At 34.0% G+C, this 24,768-nt stretch overlaps 4 protein-coding genes and 1 pseudogene across 4 annotated transcripts in view; 2 read left to right on the forward strand and 3 right to left on the reverse strand.

The window, feature by feature from the left end:
• The window catches only part of LOC127182707 (polymeric immunoglobulin receptor-like), a 39,063-nt gene extending 37,441 nt beyond the window's left edge, over window positions 1-1,622 (reverse strand). The window contains exon 1 of the mRNA XM_051138217.1: window positions 1,413-1,622. Within this exon, the coding sequence (XP_050994174.1) occupies window positions 1,413-1,461 (49 nt within the window). The 5' untranslated portion in view covers window positions 1,462-1,622. The remainder of the gene's footprint in view (window positions 1-1,412) is intronic.
• Window positions 1,623-4,076: 2,454 nt separating this feature from the next.
• On the reverse strand, window positions 4,077-7,614 carry LOC127182706 (polymeric immunoglobulin receptor-like). Its single transcript, XM_051138216.1, has 7 exons — window positions 7,505-7,614; window positions 6,788-7,099; window positions 6,383-6,709; window positions 6,130-6,258; window positions 5,853-5,930; window positions 5,591-5,655; window positions 4,077-5,507 (listed from the first exon to the last, which is right to left on the reverse strand). Exons 1-7 carry the CDS (start codon window positions 7,551-7,553, stop codon window positions 5,394-5,396), a joined length of 1,074 nt encoding a protein of 357 aa, XP_050994173.1. The 5' UTR covers window positions 7,554-7,614; the 3' UTR covers window positions 4,077-5,393.
• Window positions 5,463-18,342, forward strand: LOC127182705 (tripartite motif-containing protein 16-like protein). Its single transcript, XM_051138215.1, has 7 exons — window positions 5,463-5,574; window positions 15,769-15,808; window positions 16,049-16,144; window positions 16,807-17,037; window positions 17,117-17,264; window positions 17,443-17,490; window positions 17,678-18,342. The coding sequence occupies exons 1-7, from the start codon at window positions 5,552-5,554 to the stop codon at window positions 18,235-18,237; spliced, it is 1,146 nt and encodes a 381-aa protein (XP_050994172.1). The 5' UTR covers window positions 5,463-5,551; the 3' UTR covers window positions 18,238-18,342.
• On the reverse strand, window positions 8,999-15,287 carry LOC127183097 (polymeric immunoglobulin receptor-like; annotated as a pseudogene).
• A 1,487-nt stretch (window positions 18,343-19,829) lies between the features above and the next one.
• Window positions 19,830-24,744, forward strand: ginm1 (glycoprotein integral membrane 1). The gene is made up of 8 exons (XM_051139183.1): window positions 19,830-19,991; window positions 20,296-20,358; window positions 20,460-20,559; window positions 21,503-21,660; window positions 21,825-21,984; window positions 22,086-22,291; window positions 23,530-23,693; window positions 23,831-24,744. Exons 1-8 carry the CDS (start codon window positions 19,902-19,904, stop codon window positions 23,940-23,942), a joined length of 1,053 nt encoding a protein of 350 aa, XP_050995140.1. The 5' UTR covers window positions 19,830-19,901; the 3' UTR covers window positions 23,943-24,744.
• The last annotated feature ends 24 nt before the right edge of the window (window positions 24,745-24,768 follow it).

Below are 24,768 nucleotides of genomic sequence, written 5' to 3' on the forward strand. Positions count from 1 at the left end.
GAAGAAATGTATAATAAACATGTATAACAGAATACACAAATACAATTTTTATTATCTGTATGCATCACTTTACAAAAAGGAAAGCTGCAGTCATGATTTATTCTAAAACAACCAACATTTCCATTTCATTGTTTGTCATTTTGGTTACACTTTATTTTAAGATGTCCTTGTTACACGTTACATGTACTTACTATTATAATAACAATAAATTATGCATAATTACATGCAAGTAATCCTAAATCAAACCCTAATCCTAACCCTAACCATATAGTAAGTACATGCAGTTAAAGGGGTCATCGGATGCCCATTTTCCACAAGTTGATATGATTCTTTAGGGTCTTAATGAAAAGTCTATAATATACTTTGGTTAAAAATTCTCAATGGTAGTGTAAAACAACACCCTTTTTACCTTGCCAAAATCAGCTCTGCAAAAATCATCCCATTCTGGTTGAGGTTGCTTTAAATGCAAATGAGCTCTTCTTGCTCCGTCCCCTCTTCGGAGTAAGGAGCCTGTTTAGCCGCGTTTAGCCGCATTTAGCCGCTAAACTTGCTAACTAGAACATTATTAGGAAAGGTGATCGCAAAGATTCATAAAAAAACGCTTATACTCACTTCTGCTGTAAGTGAAGCTGGATCATGATTGATTCGCGCGAACATAGATGTATTTATGTAGATCGGGAGGCGCAGTCCCTTCACAAACAAACATAATCCACTGCATCTTCAGCAGCTCAGATGTCGGGAGTAAATGACGACCACTACGTTCATTATTACATCCAGCAACACAACACCTCAATCGCTCAATCGGAGATATTCTTGTCTAACTTACAACTATCGTGGGAGCGGCCTCTGTGTGTGTGACGCCATAACGACAGGCATCTGAGAACGGCTCGATTTGAAAAAGGGAATATTATTTTTACAGATTAATTAAAAAACACTGCATGGACTTTTATCATTATAGAGTAGATTTGTACATACACTGCCAACACACATTAATGTTCAAACAACATGTAAAAGTGAACTTAGCATCTGATGACCCCTTTAGTTTATATCACTCAGTACTTAAATGTACAATTACAGTGTAAAAAGGACACCTTAAAAAACACCTTAATAAAGTGTAACCATCATTTCCTTTAGGAATTCAAAAAGCATTTTGACTGAAATGATTTCAAAGCTCTGCAGATGTGAATAGACAGTTCTATCTTTAAAAATATATAAACTGCCATTTGTAATTTTCTTTTATTGCCATTAAGGTTCAATGCTTTATTTTTTATTTTCTTTTTCTAATTTGAGATGTTTTTATTTTTAATTTGTTGTTTTAAAGAACTACAACCGGATTCTTTCTATCTTAATTTCTTCTAAAGAAGTAAGTAAATAAATAAATAAGATAAAGAATTAAAAAAATCTGAACTCACCTGTACTGAAATGAAGCATAAAGAGGAAAAAATATAAATAGTCTTTCATGACTGGCTGTCATTCACTAATGACCCAGCACTGTTTGTGTGGCGAGGACACAGTCCACAGTTTTAATAGTTTGGTTTCCGTTAGCTCGTACTTTTCAGAACTTCAACTTCCTGTTTCATTACTTTGTATGATGTGTCTCTGTATTTTTGCTGTTTAAGCAATATGTGTCACAGACCATGCTCTTCAGTTGCTTTTCTTGTTTACAGTCTGTTTATTATATTCAACCACAGGATTATCTTGGTGAGATGTGGTCATATATTCATTAAATAAAGCAACAAATGAGGCATAAATCAACAACATATCATTTTAAAGATTTAGACATTAAGATGATACACAGGAACTGCAGCAGCACTTTGTCGTCATAATCTCTGTTGCTTAAGTTAGAATGAAGCAATATTCTAGAATCAGAACTAAATGGACTATGATGCAGTTCAGAGTCTTTTTTGATATGAAAAAAAAGAACTCTGCAAACACTGAACAAAAATGAACCATGTGTTAAATCAAGTATAAAAACGTTCAGTCTCACTTAAAGGGGTCATCGGATGCCCATTTTCTCACAAGTTGAAATGATTCTTTAGGGTCTTAATGAAAAAGTCTATGATATACTTATATATAAGCTCTGCAAAAATCATCTCATTCTGGTTGAGGTTGCTTTAAATGCAAATGAGCTCTGCTTGCCCCGACCCTCTCTTCTCTCTGTGGAAAGACAAGCCTGTTTACTTTAGCCACATTTAGCCTCTAAACTTGGTAACTAACATTGTTAGGAAAGGCGATCGCAAAGATTCATAAAAAAAAAACCTTAAATTCACTTCTGATGTAAGTGAAGCTAGATCATAAATGATTCGCGCGAACACAGACGGATATATGTAGATCAGAGGCGCATTACCTGCACAAACAAATGTAATCTACTGCATCTTCAGCAGCTCAGATGTCGGGAGTAAGTGACAACCATTATGTTCATTATTACATCCAGCAACACAACACCTCAATCGCTCAATCAGAGATATTCTTGTCTAACTTACACCATGCTCTGGCATCGAAACATAGAGGACGGACTGTTACAGATGATCTGAGGTAAAACGTTCATGTCAATCAACTATTGTGAGAATGGCCTCTCGGTGTGACGCCACACCGACAGGAATCTGAGAACGGCTCGATTTGAAAAAGGGAATATTATTTTTACAGATTAATTAAAAACCACTGCATGGATTTTTATCATTGTAGTGTAGATTTGTACATACTGTACCAACACACATTAATGTTCAAACAACATGTAAGAGTGAACTTAGCATCCGATGACCCCTTTAACATTTTAAACCTGTATTTAAATTTTTTTGTTTTAGGGGGTCCTATTATGCTTTTTTACTTTTTGAATTTTAGTCAGTGTGTGGTGTATGTTTGGGCATAAAAAAGATCTACAAATCTCAAAAGTTACAAATCTCAAAGTCTTCTCCAAAGGGAGATATTTCCATTTTAAAAAATCCCTTTCCAAGAACTACAACAAAAGGCTCCTTTGGACTACAGCGTTTGTTTTCCACATGTTATGATGTCACTACGCGGCCCATTCGAATATCATTAAAATAAATCCCGCCTACAGAAATTCTAATGGTTAGGGGGTGGGTAGGGACGAGGTGAGGAATTAAGAACCACTTCAATCAACCTTGCGCTAACAGTTGTACAAGGAAATTGCTTCTTTGACAAAGGGGCGTGGCAGTACTGAAACACCGTCTAAGCTGTTTGCCAATCGCAACACAGTGGGACAGCTAACCAATCACAACACATTTCGTTTTTCGGAAGACGGGCCTTCATTAAACCCAGAACTAATCGAGCCAATAGTTTGATGAAAAACACACACAACACACAGTAGTGACAGAGACAGAAAAACATCTTCCTTGTTCCTCTATTCTTATTGACACTAATTACAACCCCCACCCAACAGTCCATTAACAGCAGGTTTTCCTTTACATTTAAATTTACATTACAATGATTAATTATGACTTTTTTTTTAGTTTGCCAGAAAGTAAGCATTATAAGACATTTAGCACTGTGCTTTTGCTTCAAACAACTACACAAAACATACATGGCTGTTTCAAAATGTAACTCAAAAATGCTCAGCGATAGATTCAATATATTCTACATACAGTTACAGTAAAGGCAAGAATTATTTTTTATTCTTTAGTGGTTGCCAGTTTGAATCACATGGCTTTTTGTACATTGTTTTCTCAAAATGCATTGCTAGTCCAAACGCTGTGAATATGATTTCTTACTACAGGAAACACAGTCACTAAAATGAAAACGTCTGTGGAGAAACACACACAGGGTAGTTGACATATCATGTTCATAGGAGGAAAAAAACAGCAAAAAACAAACAAACAAACAAACAAACAAAAAAACAATTATTTTCCTATATGTTATGTAATGGTGAAGTAATATGTTTACTTATGTGGAAAAATAACAACAACAACAACAACAAAGATTAAACTTATTAATATGCACGTGCCTTTATATGCATTTATATATCTTAGCTTTCATATTATGAAATATATCATATATAAAATGCATGTAAAAAAAAAAAATAGTGTAAGTGCAGAGGGAATTAATCAGATGAGAATTAATCAGGTGGTTTTGGAGTCAGATCTATTAGGCTGACGATTTTAATAAAAACAGATTATTATACTTTGTTTGTTTTTAATAGCCAGCAGAGAATTTTAATCTTGTGTAAACCATTTTTGTATTGTGCTACTCCTATTAACCCAGTAGATGGAGGCATTTCTTCATTCACTGGTGGCAGTCAGCAAAATAACAGTCATGCAGTGATATTCCGATCATATTTTTTTCCAAAAACATTTTACCAGTTCCAACCATATCAATCTTAATAACTACTATTAATTTGGTAATCATTTATAAGTGATATATAATTGTACATGAAGACTGAAAGTGAAAAACTCCTCATATTTAGGTGTGCATTATTATTGAGCAGGATTTCTTTTAAAAGATAAAATGAGCCAAAAAAGAGATTGACTGAAAAGTCAACAATTATTAAATCAAAACTAATGCAGTACAGAAATTGTGAAGTTATGGCATGACCCTTGGACAGCAAAATGCTTTAGCAGAATAAAAAAGAAACAAACAACAACAACAACAACAACAAAAAACAGGTGGGGAAGAAAAGACATGTTAACTGCAAAATAATTAAGTATATTAATCAAGATATAATAATCAAGAATTAATGTGAAGAATTATGTGTAAAACCATCAGAAACCCTTTAGTCTCTAGCGCGACCATTTTCCAGAACTGCAGTCTACTAGTTTTGACTGTTTATATTGTACATAGTTCCTGTTATGCTGAAAGATGTACGCAGCACAGAGGTATACAAAAAGTTATTCTGCTGATTTGTGTGGGAATCTTCATCTTCACCGGTCTGGTTTGTTTGTCGGACTAAACTATATTTTGTTTTTTTCCCTAACTTTCCTAAGTTCTGTACGGTGTCAGAAGACTTTGTATGTAGACCACAGAACGTAGTATGCACCCTCTTTGGAGCTTGACTTTGGGGGAGGAAATTACATTGTACTGTTTTTTGTACTTAAGTATTTTTTTCTTTCAATTGGCAAAAAGACAGGCTGAACTACCAAGCCCGACACACTATGGTTATAGTGACTTTGCGTGATAACTTAATGCAAAAGTGCATGCACATAGTGTGTGATTCATTTTTTTGTTCCTCTGTCAGTGCTCATATGTCTAAAAATAGAGACGAGCAACACAGCTTCCTCAGTTGTTTAGTTCTGCTTTACAATCATTCTTGATGTGCTTCCAAGTCACGTAAACGTCCTCCTAACAATGAACAGGTTTATTTTCAAATTGAGGTTACAGAAAATTTAATAACAAAAGTATACAGTTGTGTCAGTGTATCTACAGTGCTCACTGTTGTTCTTTTAGCGTTTAACATTGATACGAGCGTACTCCGAGAACTCTGCTGGGTCATTGTGTGTGTGAGCTGGTGTGGACGCTGTTTTAACATGGACTACAGTAGAATACATCACGTCATCCTGGAGAGAGAGAAAAAGACAGATGATTGCACGCGCAGAATCACATGAATAAGTTATGTAATCATCAGTAAGTTTGTTTTCACCTGATTCTCTTGTTCAGTCTTTAGCTCTTCACCATTAGTGGTCACCTTTTTATAATTTCTACTTCCTGTAATATAAAACATCTTGTCCAGCAAGTTTTGATAATGATTTTGAATATTAGAGACATCAGTCTAATCACTAAATATGTCAGTTTTTATTTTGTTTTGTAGTTTTTATTCTATGTATTTTATTCAGCCCCTACACATAATTATGATATTATAGTCTGTGTAGTTATCAGAAGTGTGATTATGTGTGTTCACGTACCTCTACATCTCCACCATATAAATGCCAGTAATGCCAGTAAAAGCACTGAGAAAAACACTCCCAGTAGAATGAAAACATCTGTGGAGAAACAGAAATGGCTTGACAAATGCTTTTTTTTTTCTCCTGAATGTAGTATGAATATGCATAAATGTCGCAATATGAGCTCATAAAAGCTTCATGAATAATTTGTAATAATTAAATACAAACACTTGAATGATAATGAGAAAACATTATTGTAACCATTGTTGTATAATGAAAAGCAAAGCCTGTTGCTTACAATAAGGTGTGTGATGTTGATTTGGTGTGACGTTGAGTTGAGTCGGTTGAAGTTGTGAAGTTGAGGAGTCTTGTGTTTGGTGTGAAGGTTGATGTGTTGTTAAAGTGATTGTATTGATGTGAGGTTTTTCTGTTTAAAAGCCAATAATTATCAGTAATAATATAACACAAAAAACAACATGTCATCCTACAAGTTTCTTCAAAAGCAAAGTAATAGTAAAGGTAATCTGACAACAGAAATAGAAGAAAACTACCTTCAGCATGAAGTACAGTAAGTCTGACAGCGACTACTTGATGAGACGAGACGTAACACTGATAGTACCCTTCATCCTCTGTAGTCAGAGCTGATATGTGTAGAGAAAGATTTCCTGGAGTGTTTGGATTTAACAGTTTGACTCTGTTCTCATAACTCTTAATCTGTTCATTTGGGTAAATTTCTTTATAATTAGCTGCTATAAAATACATCCATTGTATCTGTTCAGGTTTAGCCAGTAGTTCAGTGCAGGAGCAGGGCAGAACCACAGACTCTCCTGAATATCCAGTCGCTGCAACTGTCTTTCTGTTCTCAAACAAATCACATCCTGAAAACATATTTATACAAATGATGTTCATATTGTATTTTAGTTAAAGGGAAGTTTAAATTTTAAATGTCCACTTACCTGTAACCTTTAAGTCAACATGTGTAAAAGTATTTGATTCAGTCAGACACTTATAGTAGCCCTGGTCATTTGTTCTGAGGTCAGTAATGAGAAGAGACAGATTTGTTGGAGAATGTTCATTAAACAGCACACGTCTGCCACTGTATTTCTCATCTTCAAATACTGGAATCCATCGATTTCCACTGCTTTGAAACTGCCAGGTGACTGTCGTGGCTCTAGACTGAGGGTCAGCACAGGAGCAGGGCAGCACAACTGAACCACCTGTATATCCAATTATTCTTACTGTTTGCTGCTTATCTGACACAATACAGCCTGCAAACAAAAGAGTTTATTTAGATCATTCAAATGAGTTTTACAGAAATATATAACAGGCATGTATATTATAGCCCTAATGCACAAATACAATTTGTATACACTCCTTTCCAAAAGAGAAAGTTCCCTTCCTGATTTATTCTAAAACAAACAAGATTTCAATTTTATTGTTTGTCATTTCTCTTAGGAATTCAAAGAGCATTTCGAATGAAAAGTTTTGGAGTTGAAAAATTATTTCAAAGCTCTGTAGGCATGAATGGACTGTTCTATCTTTAAAAAAAATGCAAACTACAATTTGTAATTTTCTTTTATCACCAGTAAGATTTCATTTTTTAAAAAGAACTAAAGCCACATACATCTTATTTCACTTTGATTCCTTCAGTAAATAAATAAATCCTAACTCACCTGTACTGAAATGAAGCATAAAGAGGAAAAAATATAAAAGCTCCCTCATGACTGCATGGCTGTCATTCAATAATGACTCAACTCTATTTTACGTGGCAGTGTGCACAGTCCACAGTCTTAATAGTTTGGTTTCTGTTAGCTCTTGCTTTTTTTTAGAAATTCCAACTTCCTGTTTCCTTTCTTTACGTGATGCATCTCTGTATTTTTTTTTGTTTAAGCAATACTTGTGCGGTTCACTCAATGACAGTGCTCTTCAATTACTTTTTTTTGTTTACAGCCTGTTCAATATATCCAACTACATGACTGTCTTGGTGAGATGTGGTCAGATATTCTTTAAATAAAGCAACAAATGAGTCATAAATCAACAACATCTCATTTGAAAGATTTAGACACATTAAGATAATACACAGGAACAGCAGCAGCCTTGTCTTCATATTCTCTGTTGCTTAAGTTAGAATGAAGCAATATTCTAGAAATGGAACTAAATGGACTAGTTCTATAGAGGCTTTTTTGATATATAAAAAAACTCTGCAAACACTAAACAAAAATAAACAATGTGTGTTAAATCAAGTATAACACTCAGTCTGACATAACATTTAAAACCTGTATTTTAAAAATGTATTGTAGGATTGCACACTGTGCCTCATTTTTTCCTGTCCTTCCTTTTTCTGTTTTAACACTAATCAGCCTCGAGATATTGTGTCATAATAGATCAGTGTTGCATCTGTCTACTGTTTATGATTGACAGTCACCAGCCACAAAAAAAAAAACATTTCTGCTGCCAGATCAGTCACAAATACAATTGTTTACCTTGTTTCCACTGTCTGTTTTTTGCAGCTAGAGATGTGACAGTGACTAACATAGCTAATCTTCAGTTATACCTAGTTAAACTTATTATAAAGTTTTTAGATTTGGTTATATTAATTGTACAAAAAGCATGATGGAATCTATACACACACAAAAAGAATTGCACTGATGCACACTCAGTAGCTCTTGTGAATCTCATCCCACATCATTACATATTGATTTGATTTATTTGAGCAGTGTCATTTCCACATGAAACCACAGACAGACAGATGCTTCCTGAAGTATACTGAAGTATACTTTTTATTTGAAATTGACATGACAATGATTAATTATAATATATATATATTTTTAACATTTGTCAGAAAGCAGGACATTATAAGATGTTTAGCATAGAGCTTTTGCTTCCAACAATTTCCAGACATGTTGCACAAAATAAACTTTGGTTTTGATATGTAACTCACAAATGCACATTAGTACATCCACTATATTATATATTATACATACAGTTGCAATACAGACACAAATAATTTTTTTATGCTTTAGGGGTTGCCGCTTTGAATCAGGATTTTTTTTTTTTTTTTTTTTTTTTGGATGTATATTCTCAAAATGCAAAGGTCATATGTTTAAACTGCTTGCCTAAACACTCTGAATATGAATTCTGAGGTTTAAAATGAACAAATCCTGTTTTCAAGTTTGTTTAGCATTGGTATTGACATATTCAGGGAGCTCTATTGGGTCATTCTGTGCATGAGCTGGTGTAGATGTGGTTTTAGCACAGATGGCATCAGAACCTGCCACTTCATCCTGGAGAAAGAGCAAAAAGATTCCCTTTACACATGAAATGCACTCAGCATTGCATATAACCATATATATCAAATGACTTGCTTTTTCCAAAAACTAACTTAAATGAGTTAAAATACTATACTGCCAAGTTAAAAGAACACCATCTTATCCAGAGCTCTATAACAACTTATTTAACATCTATCAGTATGTCATATTTTGAAAATGCTTGTATGTATAATTTCAAGTAACAAATGCTTTTAAATAATACAGTTCTAAAATCAGTATTTTGTTAGTATGGTGTTTGTATACCTTTTCATATCTAGAAGATATTGCCAGAAATGCCAGTAACAGTACTACAGGAAACACAGCCACTAAAATGTAAACATCTGTAGAGAAACACACACAGGCTCATTGACATATCATATCCATAAGGAAAAAAAAACATTATAGTAAAGCTTATAATGAAAAGCAAACCAAGTCTGTGACTTACATTGAGATATGTGATGTGATTGTTGAGGTGGTGGAAGTTCTTGTGTTTGTTGTGACGGCTCATGTGTTGTTAAACTGACTGTATAGACGTGGTTTCTCTGTTCAGAAGAGAATACTTGTCACTGACAGTAAAACACTGGAACAGCAAAACATACCGTGTCATCAAAGGGATCAGAAAGAAAGTTAACAGTATTGATGACAACAGAAATATATGAAAACTACCTTCAACATGAAGTACACTAAGTCTGAAGGAGACTACTTGATGAGACGAGACAGTACACTGATAGGACCCTTGGTCCTTTGTGGTCAGTGCTGATATGTGTAGAGAAAGATTTCCTGGAGTGTTTGGATTTAATAGTTTGACTCCGTTCTTGTGACTCTCAGTTTGTTCATTTGGGTAAATTTCTTTGTAGTTATATTTCCATTGTATGTGTTGAGGTTTAGCCAGTAGTTCAGTGCAGGAGCAGGGCAGAACCACAGACTCTCCTGAATATCCGGTCACTGCAACTGTCTTTCCTTTCTCAACCAAATCACAACCTGAAAACATATTTATACAAATTATGTTTATATTGTATTTCAGTTTAAATGGAAATTTAAATTTCAAATTTCCACTTACCTGTAACTGTCAACATATGTAAAAAATATTTGTGTTAGTCTGACATTTATAGTAGCCCTGGTCATTCATTCTGAGGTCAGTAATGAGAAGAGACAGATTAGTTGGAGAATGTTCATTAAACAGCACACGTCTGCCGCTGTATTTCTCATCTTAAAATACTGGAATCCATCGATTTCCACTGCTTTGAAACTCCCAGGTGACTGTTGTGGCTGTAGACTGAGGGTCAGCACAGGAGCAGGGCAACACAACTGAACCACCTGTGTATCCTGTTATTATCTTTGTCTGCTTCACATTTGAAACAATACAGCCTGCAAACAAAAGTTTATTTAGAGCATTCAAATGTGTTTTACAGAAATATATAACAGCCATGTATATTATAGCCCTAATGCACAAATACAATTTGTGTACACTCCTTTTCAAAAGAGAAAGTTCCCTTCCTGATTTATTCTAAAACAACCAAGATTTCAATTTTATTGTTTGTCATTTCCCTAAGGAATTCAAAGAGCATTTCGAATGAAAAGTTTTGGAGTTGAAAAATTATTTCAAAGCTCTGTAGGCATAAATAGACTGTTCTATCTTTAAAAAAATGCAAACTACAGTTTGTAGTTTTCTTTTATCACCAGTAAGATTTCATTTTTTAAAACAAACTAAAGCCACATACATCTTATTTCACTTTGATTCCTTCAGTAGATAAATAAATCCTAACTCACCTGTACTGAAATGAAGCATAAAGAGGAAAAAATATAAAAGGTCCCTCATGAATGGCTGTCATTCAATAATGACTCTGTTTTTTTCTGTTTAAGCAATATTTGTGCAGTTCACACAATGACTGTGCTCTTCAATTACTTTTTTTTTTTTTTGTTTACAGCCTGTTCAATATATCTAACTACAGGACTATCTTGGTGATGTGGTCAGATATTCTTTAAATAAAGCAACAAATGAGTCATAAATCAACTACATCTCATTTTAAAGATATAGACACATTAAGATAATACACAGGAACAGCAGCAGCCTTGTCTTCATATTCTCTGTTGCTTAAGTTAGAATGAAGCAATATTCTAGAAATGGAACAAAATGGACTAGTTGTATAGAGGCATTTTTGATATATATATATAAAAAACTCTGCATACACTAAACAAAAATAAACAATGTGTTTTAAGTCAAGTAGAATAACACTCAGTCTGATATAACATTTAAAACCTGTCCTTCCTTTTTCTGTTTTAACACTAATCATCATCAGCCCACTTTAAAATGTTGTAAACTTGTGCACATGAATATCCAGTCACAGAATATGTCCTGTTGTTCAAATCACACCCTGAAAACATTATACAAATTATGTTTAAATTATATTTTAGTTTAAACTGCAGTACAAAAAAGGCTTTCCTAAAATATTTTCAATGAAAGAATTTTCAAATTTAAGGATATTGTGTCACCTGCTCCAAATTTGCACTTACTTTTAACTTTTAAGCTAATATGTAATAATATTTGGTTTAGTCGTACAGCTATAGTAGCCCTGGTCATTTGTTCTGAGGTCAGTAATGAGAAAAGACTTTTTTGAAGATTTGTTGGAGAATGTTCATTAAACAGTACATGTCTGCCACTGTATTTCTCATCTTCAAATACTGAAATCCATTGATTTCCCTGCTCAAACTCCGAGGTGACTGAGGGTTAGCAAAGGAACAGGGCAGCATAACTTAGTAAACACACACAACGTTCTCCAACAAATCTCCAAAAAAGTCTCTTCTCATTAATGACCTCAGAACAAATGACCAGGGCTACTAGCTGTGTATCCTGTTATGTATTTTGTCTGCTGCACATCTGAAATAGTACAGCCTGTAAGAGAGTTCCTGCATTTGGAATATGTAATAACCAGTAAAAATAAAAGCTGAAAAGATCCCTTCTTGTTTTAATTTAATTAATTTATTGTGCATATATTGTGATCAGAAGTATTTATTATTATTTTTATTATTATTACTACTGTTGTTGTTGTTGTTGTTGTTGTTGTTATGCACAAATACGTTACTTATTAACTTACTACTTATTTTAAACAGATATCTTTCTGATTAATCACAGCTAAAAACAGCTAAAATGTCTATTTCAAAGGTTGTCTTTCCCTTCAGATCAAGGATGCATTTCAATTTGAATGTTTCTCAAATTGTCTAATAATTCAAAGCAATGCAGATCTGAACAGACACAGTCTGTAGTTTGTAGAAAAAATATCACTTTAATTATCTGTTCCTGCCATCAAACTAGTATTATTATTATTGATAATAATTATTTTTACTCTTTAAACCAGATCTATATTAATGGCTCACTGACCTCACTTTAATTTCTCTTAAATAAATCAAAATCTAAACTGAACTGTACTAAAATGAAGCACAAAAAAGAAAAGATTTAAACCGTCCCTCATGGTTGGTTTTCACTCAGTCGGTCGAAAGTCTCTGACTTAATTCTTTGTTTCCTCTTAGCCGTTACTCCTTAGAAACTACAACTTCCTGTTTCTTTTCTTCCCATGACCTAATGCATCTCTCTTTTCTTATTGAAGCAGTGTTTGTATGAAATTTTCTCACTGACTGATCATTATTGCCATCAGTTTTGAATTTCAATGGGTGTATTATTTTCTTTAGTGACACTTGCACTATAATGACATTTATTCATTTGAGATTTAAGGCATGTTAATGACAAACAGTCTCACAAATTTTTTAGATCACACTTGTTTTCATTTTATGTAATGAAAGCATCAGTATGTATAGGGTTATATGAATATCAGTGGATTGCACATAAAATTAAATGTTTCACACTACCACAAGTAAGAGATGATTGTCTTAAGGTGGCATATTTCACAGAAATGAAAGTATGCAGATGGAATGAAGAAAACTTAATTTCTAGGGACAAATGTTCATCATGCTCAAATAAGCAGCACATAATCTCAGTACACTCCTATTTTTTTGCTGAAATAGCAGATGTCATTATTAGGAAATCAGGAAAGAACCAGCGCTGCTGTCTTGCCTGTCAAGGCCGTAATGGCAAAGCAAAACAACAACAACAACCACAAAAACAGGTTTTTAACATCTTCGCATATTTATTAAAAAAATTAACTTAAAGGGGTCATCGGATGCTAAGTTCACTTTTTCATGTTGTTTGAACATTAATGTGTGTTGGCAGTGTATGTACACATCTAACCTATAATGATAAAAATACATGCAGTGGTTATTAACTAATCTGTAAAAATAATATCCCCTTTTTCAAATCGAGCCGTTCTCAGATGCCTGTCGGTGTGGCGTCACACACACAGAGGCAGCTCCTACAATAGTTGATTGACATGACCGTCTTACCTCAGACCTGCCTTACATCAACTGTAACAGTCAACCTCTATTGTTTCGATGGTGGAGCAGGGATGTAAGTTAGACAAGAATATCTCCAATTGAGCGATTGAGGTGTTGTGTTGCTGGATGTAATAATGAACATAGTGGTCATCATTTACTCCTGACATCTGAGCTGCTGAAGATGCAGTAGATTACGTTTGTTTGTGAATGGAATGCGCCTCCCGATCTACATATATCCGTCTATGTTCGCGCAAATCATTTGTGATCTAGCTTCACTTACATCAGAAGTTAGTATATGGGTTTTTTTTATGAATCTTTGCGATCGCCTTTTCTAATACATGTTAATTAGCAAGTTTCGTGGCTAAATATGGCTAAATGCGGTTAAAGTAAACAGGCTCGTCACTCCACAGAGAGAAGAGAGGGGCGGGGCGAGCAGAGCTCATTAAAATTTAAAGCAACCTGAGATGAAATAATGAAAACCCAGTCCAGAGCATTCAGAACCTCAGACTGGGCAGAAGGTTCACCTTCCAACAGGACAATATTTGAGTGAAACAGGTTTTAGAATGTGATAAATTATAGGGCTTTATTCATCGATGTAGTAAATGTAGACATTCAAGGGTGGGGGTAAAGTAATAGGTATCTTGCACCTTTTTTATTTCTGATTGTGGATGTGTGTGTTTTGGGTTTTATATGACATTTTTTTTTCTTGGATGAAAATGAGGGTGTGAGAGATGAACCTAGTCTTTACAATGGTGCACACTGTGTATAAAGCCCTACCTATACTTTCCATAAGTCACAGCCAGCTCAAGCCTGTTTTATTTTTGAATGCATTTATAGTTACATTAATTACAATAAATTACATTATATAAGGAATAATAGATTATGGGCCATTGAATTAGAAAAGATAGAAAATCATGCACACCCAAGGTGGTTTTGGACCCATAAAAACTCTTGCTGCAAAGGTGTTAGAAAAATTATTTTTCTTTGAAGCTAGAAACTGCCACGATGTTTAAAAAAAAAATAATACAGAAAAAAAAACTAATCAACTAATGTAAGTAAAACATTCTCAAGCTTACTGAAGGTAAGTAAACACTTCAAGTATTACAAGCAAAAGTATTAATATATTAATCAAAATGAAATATATATATATATATATATATATAGGTCTATATAAAGGTTTATATAAAGGGTACTACTACAGGGTACTAGACTACAGACATTTCATGAAGTAATACATTTTAAAATAAAACACTGTAAAATCTTCACTGTATACAAAGATGATTCTTATTACACTTAATAAGTAATTCAGTCAAGAAAAGTGAGTGATTTTCTCTTTTTGTTGTTTGATTAATATTTTTGACGCTGTCTGTGGCTGCAGGTTTACGCTGCTGTCACTTTACGATCTGACGCACATATCAAATATTTTGACGGATCAGTATTCCTCCCAACTGTTCAGGTTTACTTAAGACAAAACCGACTTCATTTACATGAATAGTCTACAAGACAAACATGTGTGTAGCAATAACACACTCTATTTGAAGTGAAAGAGAACTTGTAAAATTGTACTCGAGACCGGACTCGAGTCCGAGTACCCCAACTCTACAAATCTGTGAATGTCCTTAGGTGGCCCAACCACAGCCTGGGCTTGAAAGCAATCAGATATTTCTGGTGAAACCTGAAAATGTCTGCCAGCACCCATCCAAGCTGGCAGAGCTTGAGAGATGAAGAGGTGCCAAATGTTGATGTGCAAATCTTGCTGCATCATACCCCAAAGACTTAAGGCTGTAAAGGTGCTTCAGCTAAGTACTGAGTTAAGGGTATGAATATTTATGCAATGTACTTATTTCAGTATTTATTTTAAATAAATTCTGACAATTTCTGCTTTGTTATTAAAGTGCATGAAGTATAGATTGATGTGAGGAAAAAAGTAATTTAAAACAATTTAACATAAGGCAACAACATAACAAAACTTGAAAAAAATGAAGGGGTATGAATACTTTCGCAAAGGCACTGTACAGTATATATATACTGTATACATTTATTGGAATAGTCATCCCCATTTCCTTTCTGGTAGAACAAAACAGATCTATGTGACATTTCATTGTGTATACGTAAGTACAGTACTCATTAAAATCCAGTCTAACGTGTTTAGCTTCTTTTGTTAAGAACTCATTTGCAACCTCCTGTAGCACTTCAGTACATACCTCAAACTCACTTCCTACCTCCTTGTTTCGCTTGTGCAGACAGAACAGACTGGCACCTCAGAATCACTGTGTGGACTGTGTGGGTATACAATGGATATATTTTACGAAGAAATCCAATGTAAAATGATTTTAAAATGGTAGTCTTTATATGAATAACCAAATATTTTGAGACACAGCAATGAAATGGTTACCGTAGCTAGGAAACCTCAACAGCATAACCAAAGTTTCATTTTCCATTTAAGACTTTACAGAACGTGCTATAGTATCTGTACTGTTCACTCTGTCCCTGGAATCATAAAGGAGTATTTTTTCTCCACAGAACCAGGTTGAGAAGATGCAGAGAACAGCCACACAGAAAATTCAAGAGAAACAGAAAACGATACAGGAGCTGAAACAAGTGGTGAACACACTGAAGGTGAGAGATGATCATTTATTTTTTTCATTCTTTTTCAGTTCGAAAGTTTGGGGTCAGTAATGTTTTTTAAAGACATTAATATTTTTATTCGATGAGTGGCAGTAAAGACGATTGTAATGTTACAAAATATTCTTTTTTGCTATTCTTTTAAACAGAATTCAAATAAACAAAAATCCTGAAAAAATGTATCGCTGTCTTCACGAAAATATTAAACAGCACAACTGTTTTTTGTGATTAATCAGTAAACACTGATTATAATAAGAAATTTTTCTTCAGCATTAAATTGGTAAAATGATTTCTGAAGGATCATGTGACACTGAAGACAGAAGTAACAGCTACTGAAAATTCAGCTTTGCCAACACAGCATAGATAATATTTTTAAACACATTACAATAGGAAAAAAGCCATTTAAAATTATATTAATTTTTCACAAAATTCACCCTTTACTCTTTACTTCATGTCATTCTAAACCTGTATGACCTTCTTTCTTCCATGCAACATGAAAAATATTTTTGTATAATACGCTGCTTACTCTTTTCCATGCAATTATAATAAATGAGGATTATCATAAAAGTATCATAATAGCTTAGTCAAGAGGAGCAGACTAAAATTTGGCTGCTCCAGTTTAAACTGGACTTCCGTTTTTTCTGTGTGCCTTACAGCACTCTGCTGAGACAGCAGTGGAGCACAATGAGAAGATCTTCACTGAGCTCATCCTTTCTTTTAAGAAAAGACAGCATGAGGTGACACAGCTGATCAGAGATCAGGAGAGGGCTGAACTGAGTCGAGCTGAAGGACTCCTGGAGCAGCTGGAGCAGGAGATCACTGATCTCCAAAGGAGAGACACAGAGCTGGATCAACATCCAGAAGCAGAGAAACATTTTAATTTCAAGGTAAAACCACAGGTGGCCTAAAGCATTTTATTCTGGTTCACTGCAATTTTGATTGATTTTCTCAATATAAACTTTTTAGAATCTCTCCGCTTCTTCTGAATCTGATGAGTCATCCAGTATGACTTTTAATCATATTCTATTTGATGGATTGAGGAAATCTCTCTCTGATCTAAAACAACATTGTGAAGATTTTTGTCAGGAGGAGATCAGTAAAGTCATCTCTGTTGGTAAGAGATTCCATTCATTCAGACTGCTTTAAATCATTAAAGAAATGTTCACTATCAAAAGTGTTTTTCTTGTTAGTTTTTATCTTAAGTAACCAGAAAAAAATTATTTTATTTTATTTTATTGCATACAAAATTAAAATATTATCTGCAATGGCACTTGATCTCTGTTTGTTTATAGTGGCCAGAATTCGGATTTTACCGTTAACCAGGGATCACTTTAAACAATGTAAGTCCAAAAAAAGCTCCCTCGTGATACTGTGTATGTGAATCTTGTCAGATAGTATGGCTAGTGCACTAATTCATATGTTCAATATTTTTAAAATAAAAAAATATATAATTTGCTAAGACTAGTAAGCCATAACTGACAATAACAATTAACATTAATAACAATAACTTATAAATCTTTTCCTTAGATTTTTGCAGCTTTACCCTTGATCCCAACACTGCGACTGAACATCTCGTCCTTTCTGAGAACAACAGACAGATGACATACCCTGAGCATTGTGGGAGATATAAGTTTCCCTGCAAGGTATTTTGTAAGGAGAGTGTGTTTGGACGCTGCTACTGGGAAGTGGAGTGGAATGGGAGAAATGTGCACATATCAGTCTCATATAAAGAAAAAATAAAGAGTGTCAGAGGAAAGGGATTGGTTGGTATGTTTGGAAACAATGACACATCTTGGAGTCTGCAGTGTTTTCCCAAGCCTGTTTTCTGGCATAAGAGCATTAAAACGAAGATCTCAAGCCCACTATCCTCTAGGGTGGGTGTGTTTGTTGACTACAATGCAGGAATTTTGTCTTTCTACAGTGTGTCTGATGCAGTGACCCTTTTACACCGTGTCCAGACAACATTCACTCAACCCCTGTATCCTGGGTTATGGTTCAGTGCATCGGGTTCTGGAGATCTGCTCAACCTAGACAACTGTGGGTCAAACACCAATGCGTTCTCTTCAGTGAAACTCTGTGATCCATAAATAAGTATTGTGATGCACTTATCTAACAGATCACTTAAATAATGCTGAATACATTTAAAAATAAATAAATATAGAAATATTAACAGATATTAACAACATAGAAAATGTTATAATATACAAGACAGGAATTATTATATTTTGTCGAAGAGATTTTAATTTTGTTTGATAATTTTTTATTCAATTTTGATTTATTTAAATTTTAAATTTGGAATAAAAATATGTTTGTAAAACAAAACATTTTGACATTTTGTAGCCTGTATTTTTTTTTTTTTCATCTAAACAATATATAAAATATATAAATATACACTACCAGTCAAGCGTTTTTGAACAGTAAGATTTGTAAAGTTTTTTTTTAAAGAAGTCTCTTCTGCTCACGAAGCCTGTATTTATTTGATCCAAAGTACAGCAAAAACAGTAACATTTTGAAATATTTTTACTGTTTGAAATAACAGATTTCTATTTGAATATTTTAAAATGTAATTTTAATTCCTGTGATTTCAAAGCCAAATTTTTAGCATCATCACTCCAGTCACATGATCCTTTAGACAACATTCAAATATTCTGATTTGCTGCTCAAAAAACATTTATTATTATGTTGAAAACAGCTGATTAGATTTTTTCAGGTTTCTTTGATGAATAGAAAGTTAAAAAGAACAACATTTATCTGAAATAGAAATCTTTTGTAACATAATAAATGTCTTTATCATCAGTTTTGATCAATTTAAAGCATCCTTGTTAAATAAAAGTATTATTTCCCTTTATTCCCCCAAAAAAAAAAAAAAAAAAAAAAACTGACTCCAAGCTTTTGAATGGTATAGTGTATAATGTTACAAAAGCGTTTTATTTCAGATAAATGCTGATCTTTGGATCTTTCTATTTATTATTAATTCATTATTTTTCTGAAGGATCATGTGACACTGAAGACTGGAGTAATCATGCTGAAATTTTGGTTTGATCACTGGAATAAATTACATTTTAAAATATATTCAAATTATTTATTCAAGTTATTTAAAACAGTAAAACATTTAAAAATGTTGCTGTTTTTGCTGTACTTTGGATTAAATAAATGCAGGCTTGGTGAGCAGAAGAGACTTCTTTATAAAACATTAAAAATCTTACTGTTCAAAAACGTTTGACTGGTAATGTGTGTGTGTGTGTGTGTGTATATATATATATATATATATATATATATATATTATATAAAATTTCCCATGTTTGCTGCTTGATTATTTAAACTACTGTTGGACAAACATTATCAGGCGTGAACACTGTTCTCAGAGATTTTAATAAGGAAAATCCATCTGTACTGAACAGATATGAAACTGTAATATAGTTTTAATCTATAAAATTCATTTTAAATAAAAATGAATTGAAATGTAATAGCAAAAATATCACTAGAAATAATTCACAAGTGAAAGCGCAAGACTGAGTAGCTTAACTAAGCAGTTATTCCTAGGGATTCATCTGACAAAAAAGACTAAAGACAAGATGTATAATTGAACGAAGCTTTCTGTAATACTCCCTAATATCCAGTAGGGGTCATGAGAGTTCTCAATAACAATGCTACGTCAAATCAAATGGGAATGGCCGAAATTACGACATGATGCGCAGAGCGTCGTGCGCGCATTTTAATTCACGTATTGTTGATATCTAGCGTGGTAAAAATGGCGTCTACATGGAAAATACATTTAACGGTTGTTTATTTAAGCGTCTTGTGTGTCCTGGCCAATGCACAATCGAAACAAATAACCACGGTGGGTGACATTTCATATATTTTCAGGTAGTTTAATGTCTTTCTGATGCATTCACATGTAGCAGTACAAAGGCTTATCAGATAGCTGAGATATCCGCCAAGTAAATACACTATATTTGGCTTTTAAAGACGCTTACGCCACGGTTTGACTGACAAATTTAAATACGCCGTCGGTTTAAAATTCACGGTTAGTTTATCCAAAGCAGTGGCCATCGCTTCAAAAACTTAGGCGAATGATTGTCAAGTCGGAATCGTGTAAACAAACGCGGTTGTCATTGTGTAACGATGTGTGGTTTGTTTCACAGGAAACGGTTGTGTTAAATGTGACAGCGGTTAGTGAAACTAACCAGACAAAGTACAGTGTACAGGTAAGATAACTCGTGGAAGAATTACACGAGTATTTTTGGGAATAGTGTATTGTTTTGTGAAGGAGTGATCGTTTGAAATTACTGCTCATCCCTTCTTTCAGATAAATTTAAATGTAGGTCTTTTGGACAATGAAACATTCATCAATGGAGCTCCTATCAAGCCTTCAGGAGTCACAAGGATGACATGTCCCGCTCTATTGTGTATGTATTGTTTTCTTGCTTTCTTTTTTAAATGTATTAAATAAACTTATTCCTGTGTTTAACATCTAGCCAAAAAGGAGACGAACTCCCTGGTAAGTAGGTTTTGATGCTGGTTTAAGATGGTCCTTTGCTGGATTATTATAAACCAGTCATCTTAAACCAGCATCAAAACATACCTAACCAGCATCCCAGCATCAAAACCTACTTACCAGCATATGCTGTTTTTTTTAACAGGGCTAACAATGAAAAATACTTATTTTCAATGTCAGTTTCCACATTTGCTAGTACATAATGTAAAGATCAAAAGTTGTAATTGTAATTATTGAACTTTTTTGTTGTTGCAAAAACTAACATTAAAATAATGCTTCACACAAAAATTCACCTAACCTTTTGCCATCCAAGATGTAGATGAGTTTGTTTCTTCATGGAAACAGATTTAGAGAAATGTAGCATTACATCCCTTGTTCACCAGTGGATCCACTGCAGTGAATGGGTGCCGTCAGAAATAGATTCCAAACAGCTGATAAAAACATCACAATTCACAAGTAATCCAGTTTGTTTTTATTGGTTTGTGAAGCAAAAATCTGCATGTAAGTAATTGATCAAGACACCATTTTTCAACTCCAAACCATTGCTTTCAGCTAAAATATGAGTCCTGTATTCATAATATTGCTTTCTGTCTTTTCTGGCGTTGTGTGGATTATTTGTGGTTTATTGCGATGTTTGTTATCAGTTGTCACTCTTGACAGCACCCATTCACTTTAAAGGATCTGTTGGTGAGCAAGTGATGCAGTGCTAAATTTCCACAAAACTGTTCTGATGAAGAAACCCTGTATCTGGGATGGCTTGGGGGTGGATGTATTTTAATTTTGGGGTGAACTATACCTGTAAACAACAGGAATTTATTGTATTGTATTATGTTACATTTTCTCTGTGTTCGCAGTGGATGGTTCTAATGTGAGCTCTAGTAATCCAGCAGATGGGTTGGTTAGCAGTGAGCTGAGGCTGATGACGAATCAATCATATGTTCAGAGTGATGCTGGAGAGCAGCTTCTGTTACTCATCCTGAGTCAGGAGATAATCCAGCTGGCGGATGAAAAGGTATTAATCATTACTATAAATGATGACTGACAGCTCAATTCTTTTTCATATGTTATTTTTTTACAGAGTAATTTAGTCTTAAACATGGAAATGCAGCTTTAATGTGATTGAAAGTATCAAAACTGTAGATAGAGATTAAGTACTTTGTGTTGTACATTTTGTAGGTCCAGCAGCCAGACGCTTGTGAGGTGGAGATCCTGTGGAACCAGAGCTCTGAGGAGATAATACAGGTGACCAATATTTACCCTTCGTCAAGGAGCAAGCTTTCAGCCATCCCACGAGAGACTGATGTCTGGGTGACTAATGCATCCATGCCTAATACAGGTAGATTTGTGGAGTAAAATGCCTTTTGTTTGTAATCTCCCAAAAATGACTGCGATCCTTGAACTGGAAGGATTTTTATGAATAGTTTTCTGTCTTTACAGTTGAAGACCAAGTGCTTAACACCACCAGCCATTATCTCCTCAAACATGCAGAGACCACTCAGGAGGAGATTGCCGCTCCGGGGAAACTTCCTGAAACACCCTTGCGGATGGACCCAGAAACCCTGTATGAGTCCAGAGAGGAAGAGGAAAGGACTTCAGATTCCTTGTTACTTGAGCCTCCAAGTGGGTCCATGTCCTCCTATAGTGTAAGTGACTGTGTACTGCAGCAATTTTTTTTCTTGAAGAAGTCTCTTTTGCTCTTCAAGGCTGCATTCATTTGATCATACAGAAAAAAAAGTGATATGAAATATTATTACAGTTTAAAATAGTTTTTCTATTTTAATGTACTTTAAAATATAATTTATTCCTGTGATGCAAATCTGAATTTTCAGCATCATTACGCCAGTCTTCACTTTTTTTTAAGGCTTTTATGAATAAAAAAAAAAATTTAAATGTCAACATAACATTCTTGCTGAATAAAAGAAAAAAAATACTGACCCCAAAGTTTTTTATATATATATATATATATATATATATATATATATATAAAACAGGAGTGGAGACATTTGATTTCAAATAAATGCTGTTTTTTTTATATTCATCAAAGAATCTTGAAAAAAGTCAGTTTCCACAAAAACATTAAAACATTAAGCAGCATAACTCTTTTCAACATTAATAATAAATGTTGCTTGAGCAGCAAATCAGCATGTAAGAATGATTTCTGAAGGATCATGACTGAACACGGGATAGTAATGGCTGCTGAAAATTCAGGGTTGCGATTACAAGAATACATTTTAAAATGTATTCAAATAGAAAACAGTTATTTTCAATTGTAATCATATTTCACAATTTTACAGCAATTTTTTTTACTGTAAGTTTATTTTTAAAAATAAAATAAAATCAATACATTTTCCAAACTAGTCACTGACCTTAATTTCTTTATTTGTGACCCTGGACCGCAAAACCAGTCTTATGTTACATGGGTATAATTGTAGCAATAGCCAAAAAAAAAAAAAAAAAACATTGGATGGGTCAAATTTATCAATTTTCCTTTTATGCCAAAAATCATTAGGATATTATGATCATGTTCCATGAAGATATTTTGTAAATTTCCCACCGTAAATATATCAAAACTTAATTGTGTAATATGCATTGCTCAGAACTTCATTTGGACAACTTTAAAGGCAATTTTCTCAGTATTTTGATTCTTTTGCACCCTCAGATTCTAGATTTTCAAATAGTTGTATCTCGGCCAAATATTCTCCATTCCTAACTAACCATACATCAACGGAAAGCTTATTTGTTCAATTTATTATGTCAATTTTGAGAAATTTAAACTTATGACTGGTTTTGTGGTCCTGGGTCACATTTGTCAAATTTACTTATTTTTCTGTTTCTCAATAGTGTAATTTTCCTCATGTAATGTTATTGTGTTTGTGGACAGGTGGCATGTCAGTGGGTCGATGGGCTGAGAGATAAACTGAGGCGCTTCTGGTCTGATTCTGTCCCACTATTCTTCTTGATCATGTGGGTGGTGGTGATTGGTGTTGCAGGTTCAGCTGTCATCATTAAGATCCTGGATCTTCTGTTCCCCTCCTGTGAACACAGGTATGGCCAAATGCATTGCCATTTGGCACTATAGACCTATAGACCTATAGACCACAGCCAGATTAGAAGTGGCATATGAGGCAATTTGCTGAATATTGTATTAATAATAATGCATATTTCTTTTCTCTCTTTCCTAGGGGACTCTTTCATCTGAATCCAGAGACTCTGATGCCAGATGATGAAAAACAAAGGCTAATATATTACATGGAAGGAGAAATTACAGAAAAAAGCAGTTTGATAGAAAAGTGATGGATGTGATCTCATCAGTTTGGTTATGTGGCTTTATTTGGTCGACAATACCAATGATTTCAATGTAGCACTTTAAAAAAAAATATTCCCTGACATTTCCTAATGAAACAGATTTCTATTTTCACATCTGTGTCCGTTTAACAGTATAATCAGCAAATTACTTTTATATTTTTCATTGCATTGTGAGGTGGAATGCCAAAGGTGCACACATTTCAATAAGCACAGTCCCTAAAATGTCCCTGACTTTTTCCCACTGAAGTGGTTGTTTTATGGTAATACTAGGAATTGCTATTCCCTGTTGTATGGAAATGACATTATAAAGGGTATAGTGCTAAAAAATGGATTGATAATCCATTTAGGTTAATGTAAAGAACCATCAAAATAACTGATTTTCAACTGTCCATATTATTTAAATGGATTAGTTCTTATTTCTCTATTTTTAAATGGCCTGTATGAAACTCTATGTTGCGTAATGTTTAATGTTAACGTTGCTTCAGGTATTGGCGGTTATGTTAAGCATGCACGCCCGCAATACATTTCAACTTTCATCTGCATCATATGAAATGAAGACTTGTACACTTTCGCATGAGCTGTCTGTCTGCGTATCCCCCATTGCATTACAACATTTCAGTCATTTCAAGCAGTGTACTTTAATATTTTAAACATTTCAACTGGGTGCCTATATTTCATTGTAGCCCTGTGATTGGCTATTATTGAAATCAGTCATTTTGTGTCATTTTGTTGCACGTTATGGCTTGTTTTTCTTCACAGGTTGTTACGTGAGTAAATTCTGCACAAATTAGTTTGTCTCAGTAAGTATTTTTCA

Source organism: Labeo rohita, chromosome 20 (genome assembly GCF_022985175.1).
Source record: "Labeo rohita strain BAU-BD-2019 chromosome 20, IGBB_LRoh.1.0, whole genome shotgun sequence".
Classification (NCBI taxonomy): Eukaryota; Metazoa; Chordata; class Actinopteri; order Cypriniformes; family Cyprinidae; genus Labeo; species Labeo rohita.

What these genes read in the sequence shown, in the direction of transcription:
- LOC127182705 (XM_051138215.1), top strand. Translation starts at nt 5,552, where the DNA reads ATGAATAAGTTATGTAATCATCA. An exon ending in AATAAGTTATGTAATCATCA is followed by an intron (nt 5,575 to 15,768) that starts GTAAGTTTGTTT and finishes TCGCTTGTGCAG; the next exon opens with ACAGAACAGACTGGCACCTC. An exon ending in CAGGGATCACTTTAAACAAT is followed by an intron (nt 17,491 to 17,677) that starts GTAAGTCCAAAA and finishes TCTTTTCCTTAG; the next exon opens with ATTTTTGCAGCTTTACCCTT.
- LOC127182706 (XM_051138216.1), bottom strand. Translation starts at nt 7,553, where the DNA reads ATGAGGGAGCTTTTATATTTTTTCCTCTTTATGCTTCATTTCAGTACA. An exon ending in TATGCTTCATTTCAGTACAG is followed by an intron (nt 7,100 to 7,504) that starts GTGAGTTAGGAT and finishes TTTTGTTTGCAG; the next exon opens with GCTGTATTGTGTCAGATAAG. An exon ending in TATATGGTGGAGATGTAGAG is followed by an intron (nt 5,656 to 5,852) that starts GTACGTGAACAC and finishes TTTATATTACAG; the next exon opens with GAAGTAGAAATTATAAAAAG.
- ginm1 (XM_051139183.1), top strand. Translation starts at nt 19,902, where the DNA reads ATGGCGTCTACATGGAAAATACATTTAACGGTTGTTTATTTAAGCGTC. An exon ending in AATCGAAACAAATAACCACG is followed by an intron (nt 19,992 to 20,295) that starts GTGGGTGACATT and finishes TTTGTTTCACAG; the next exon opens with GAAACGGTTGTGTTAAATGT. An exon ending in TGCATCCATGCCTAATACAG is followed by an intron (nt 21,985 to 22,085) that starts GTAGATTTGTGG and finishes CTGTCTTTACAG; the next exon opens with TTGAAGACCAAGTGCTTAAC.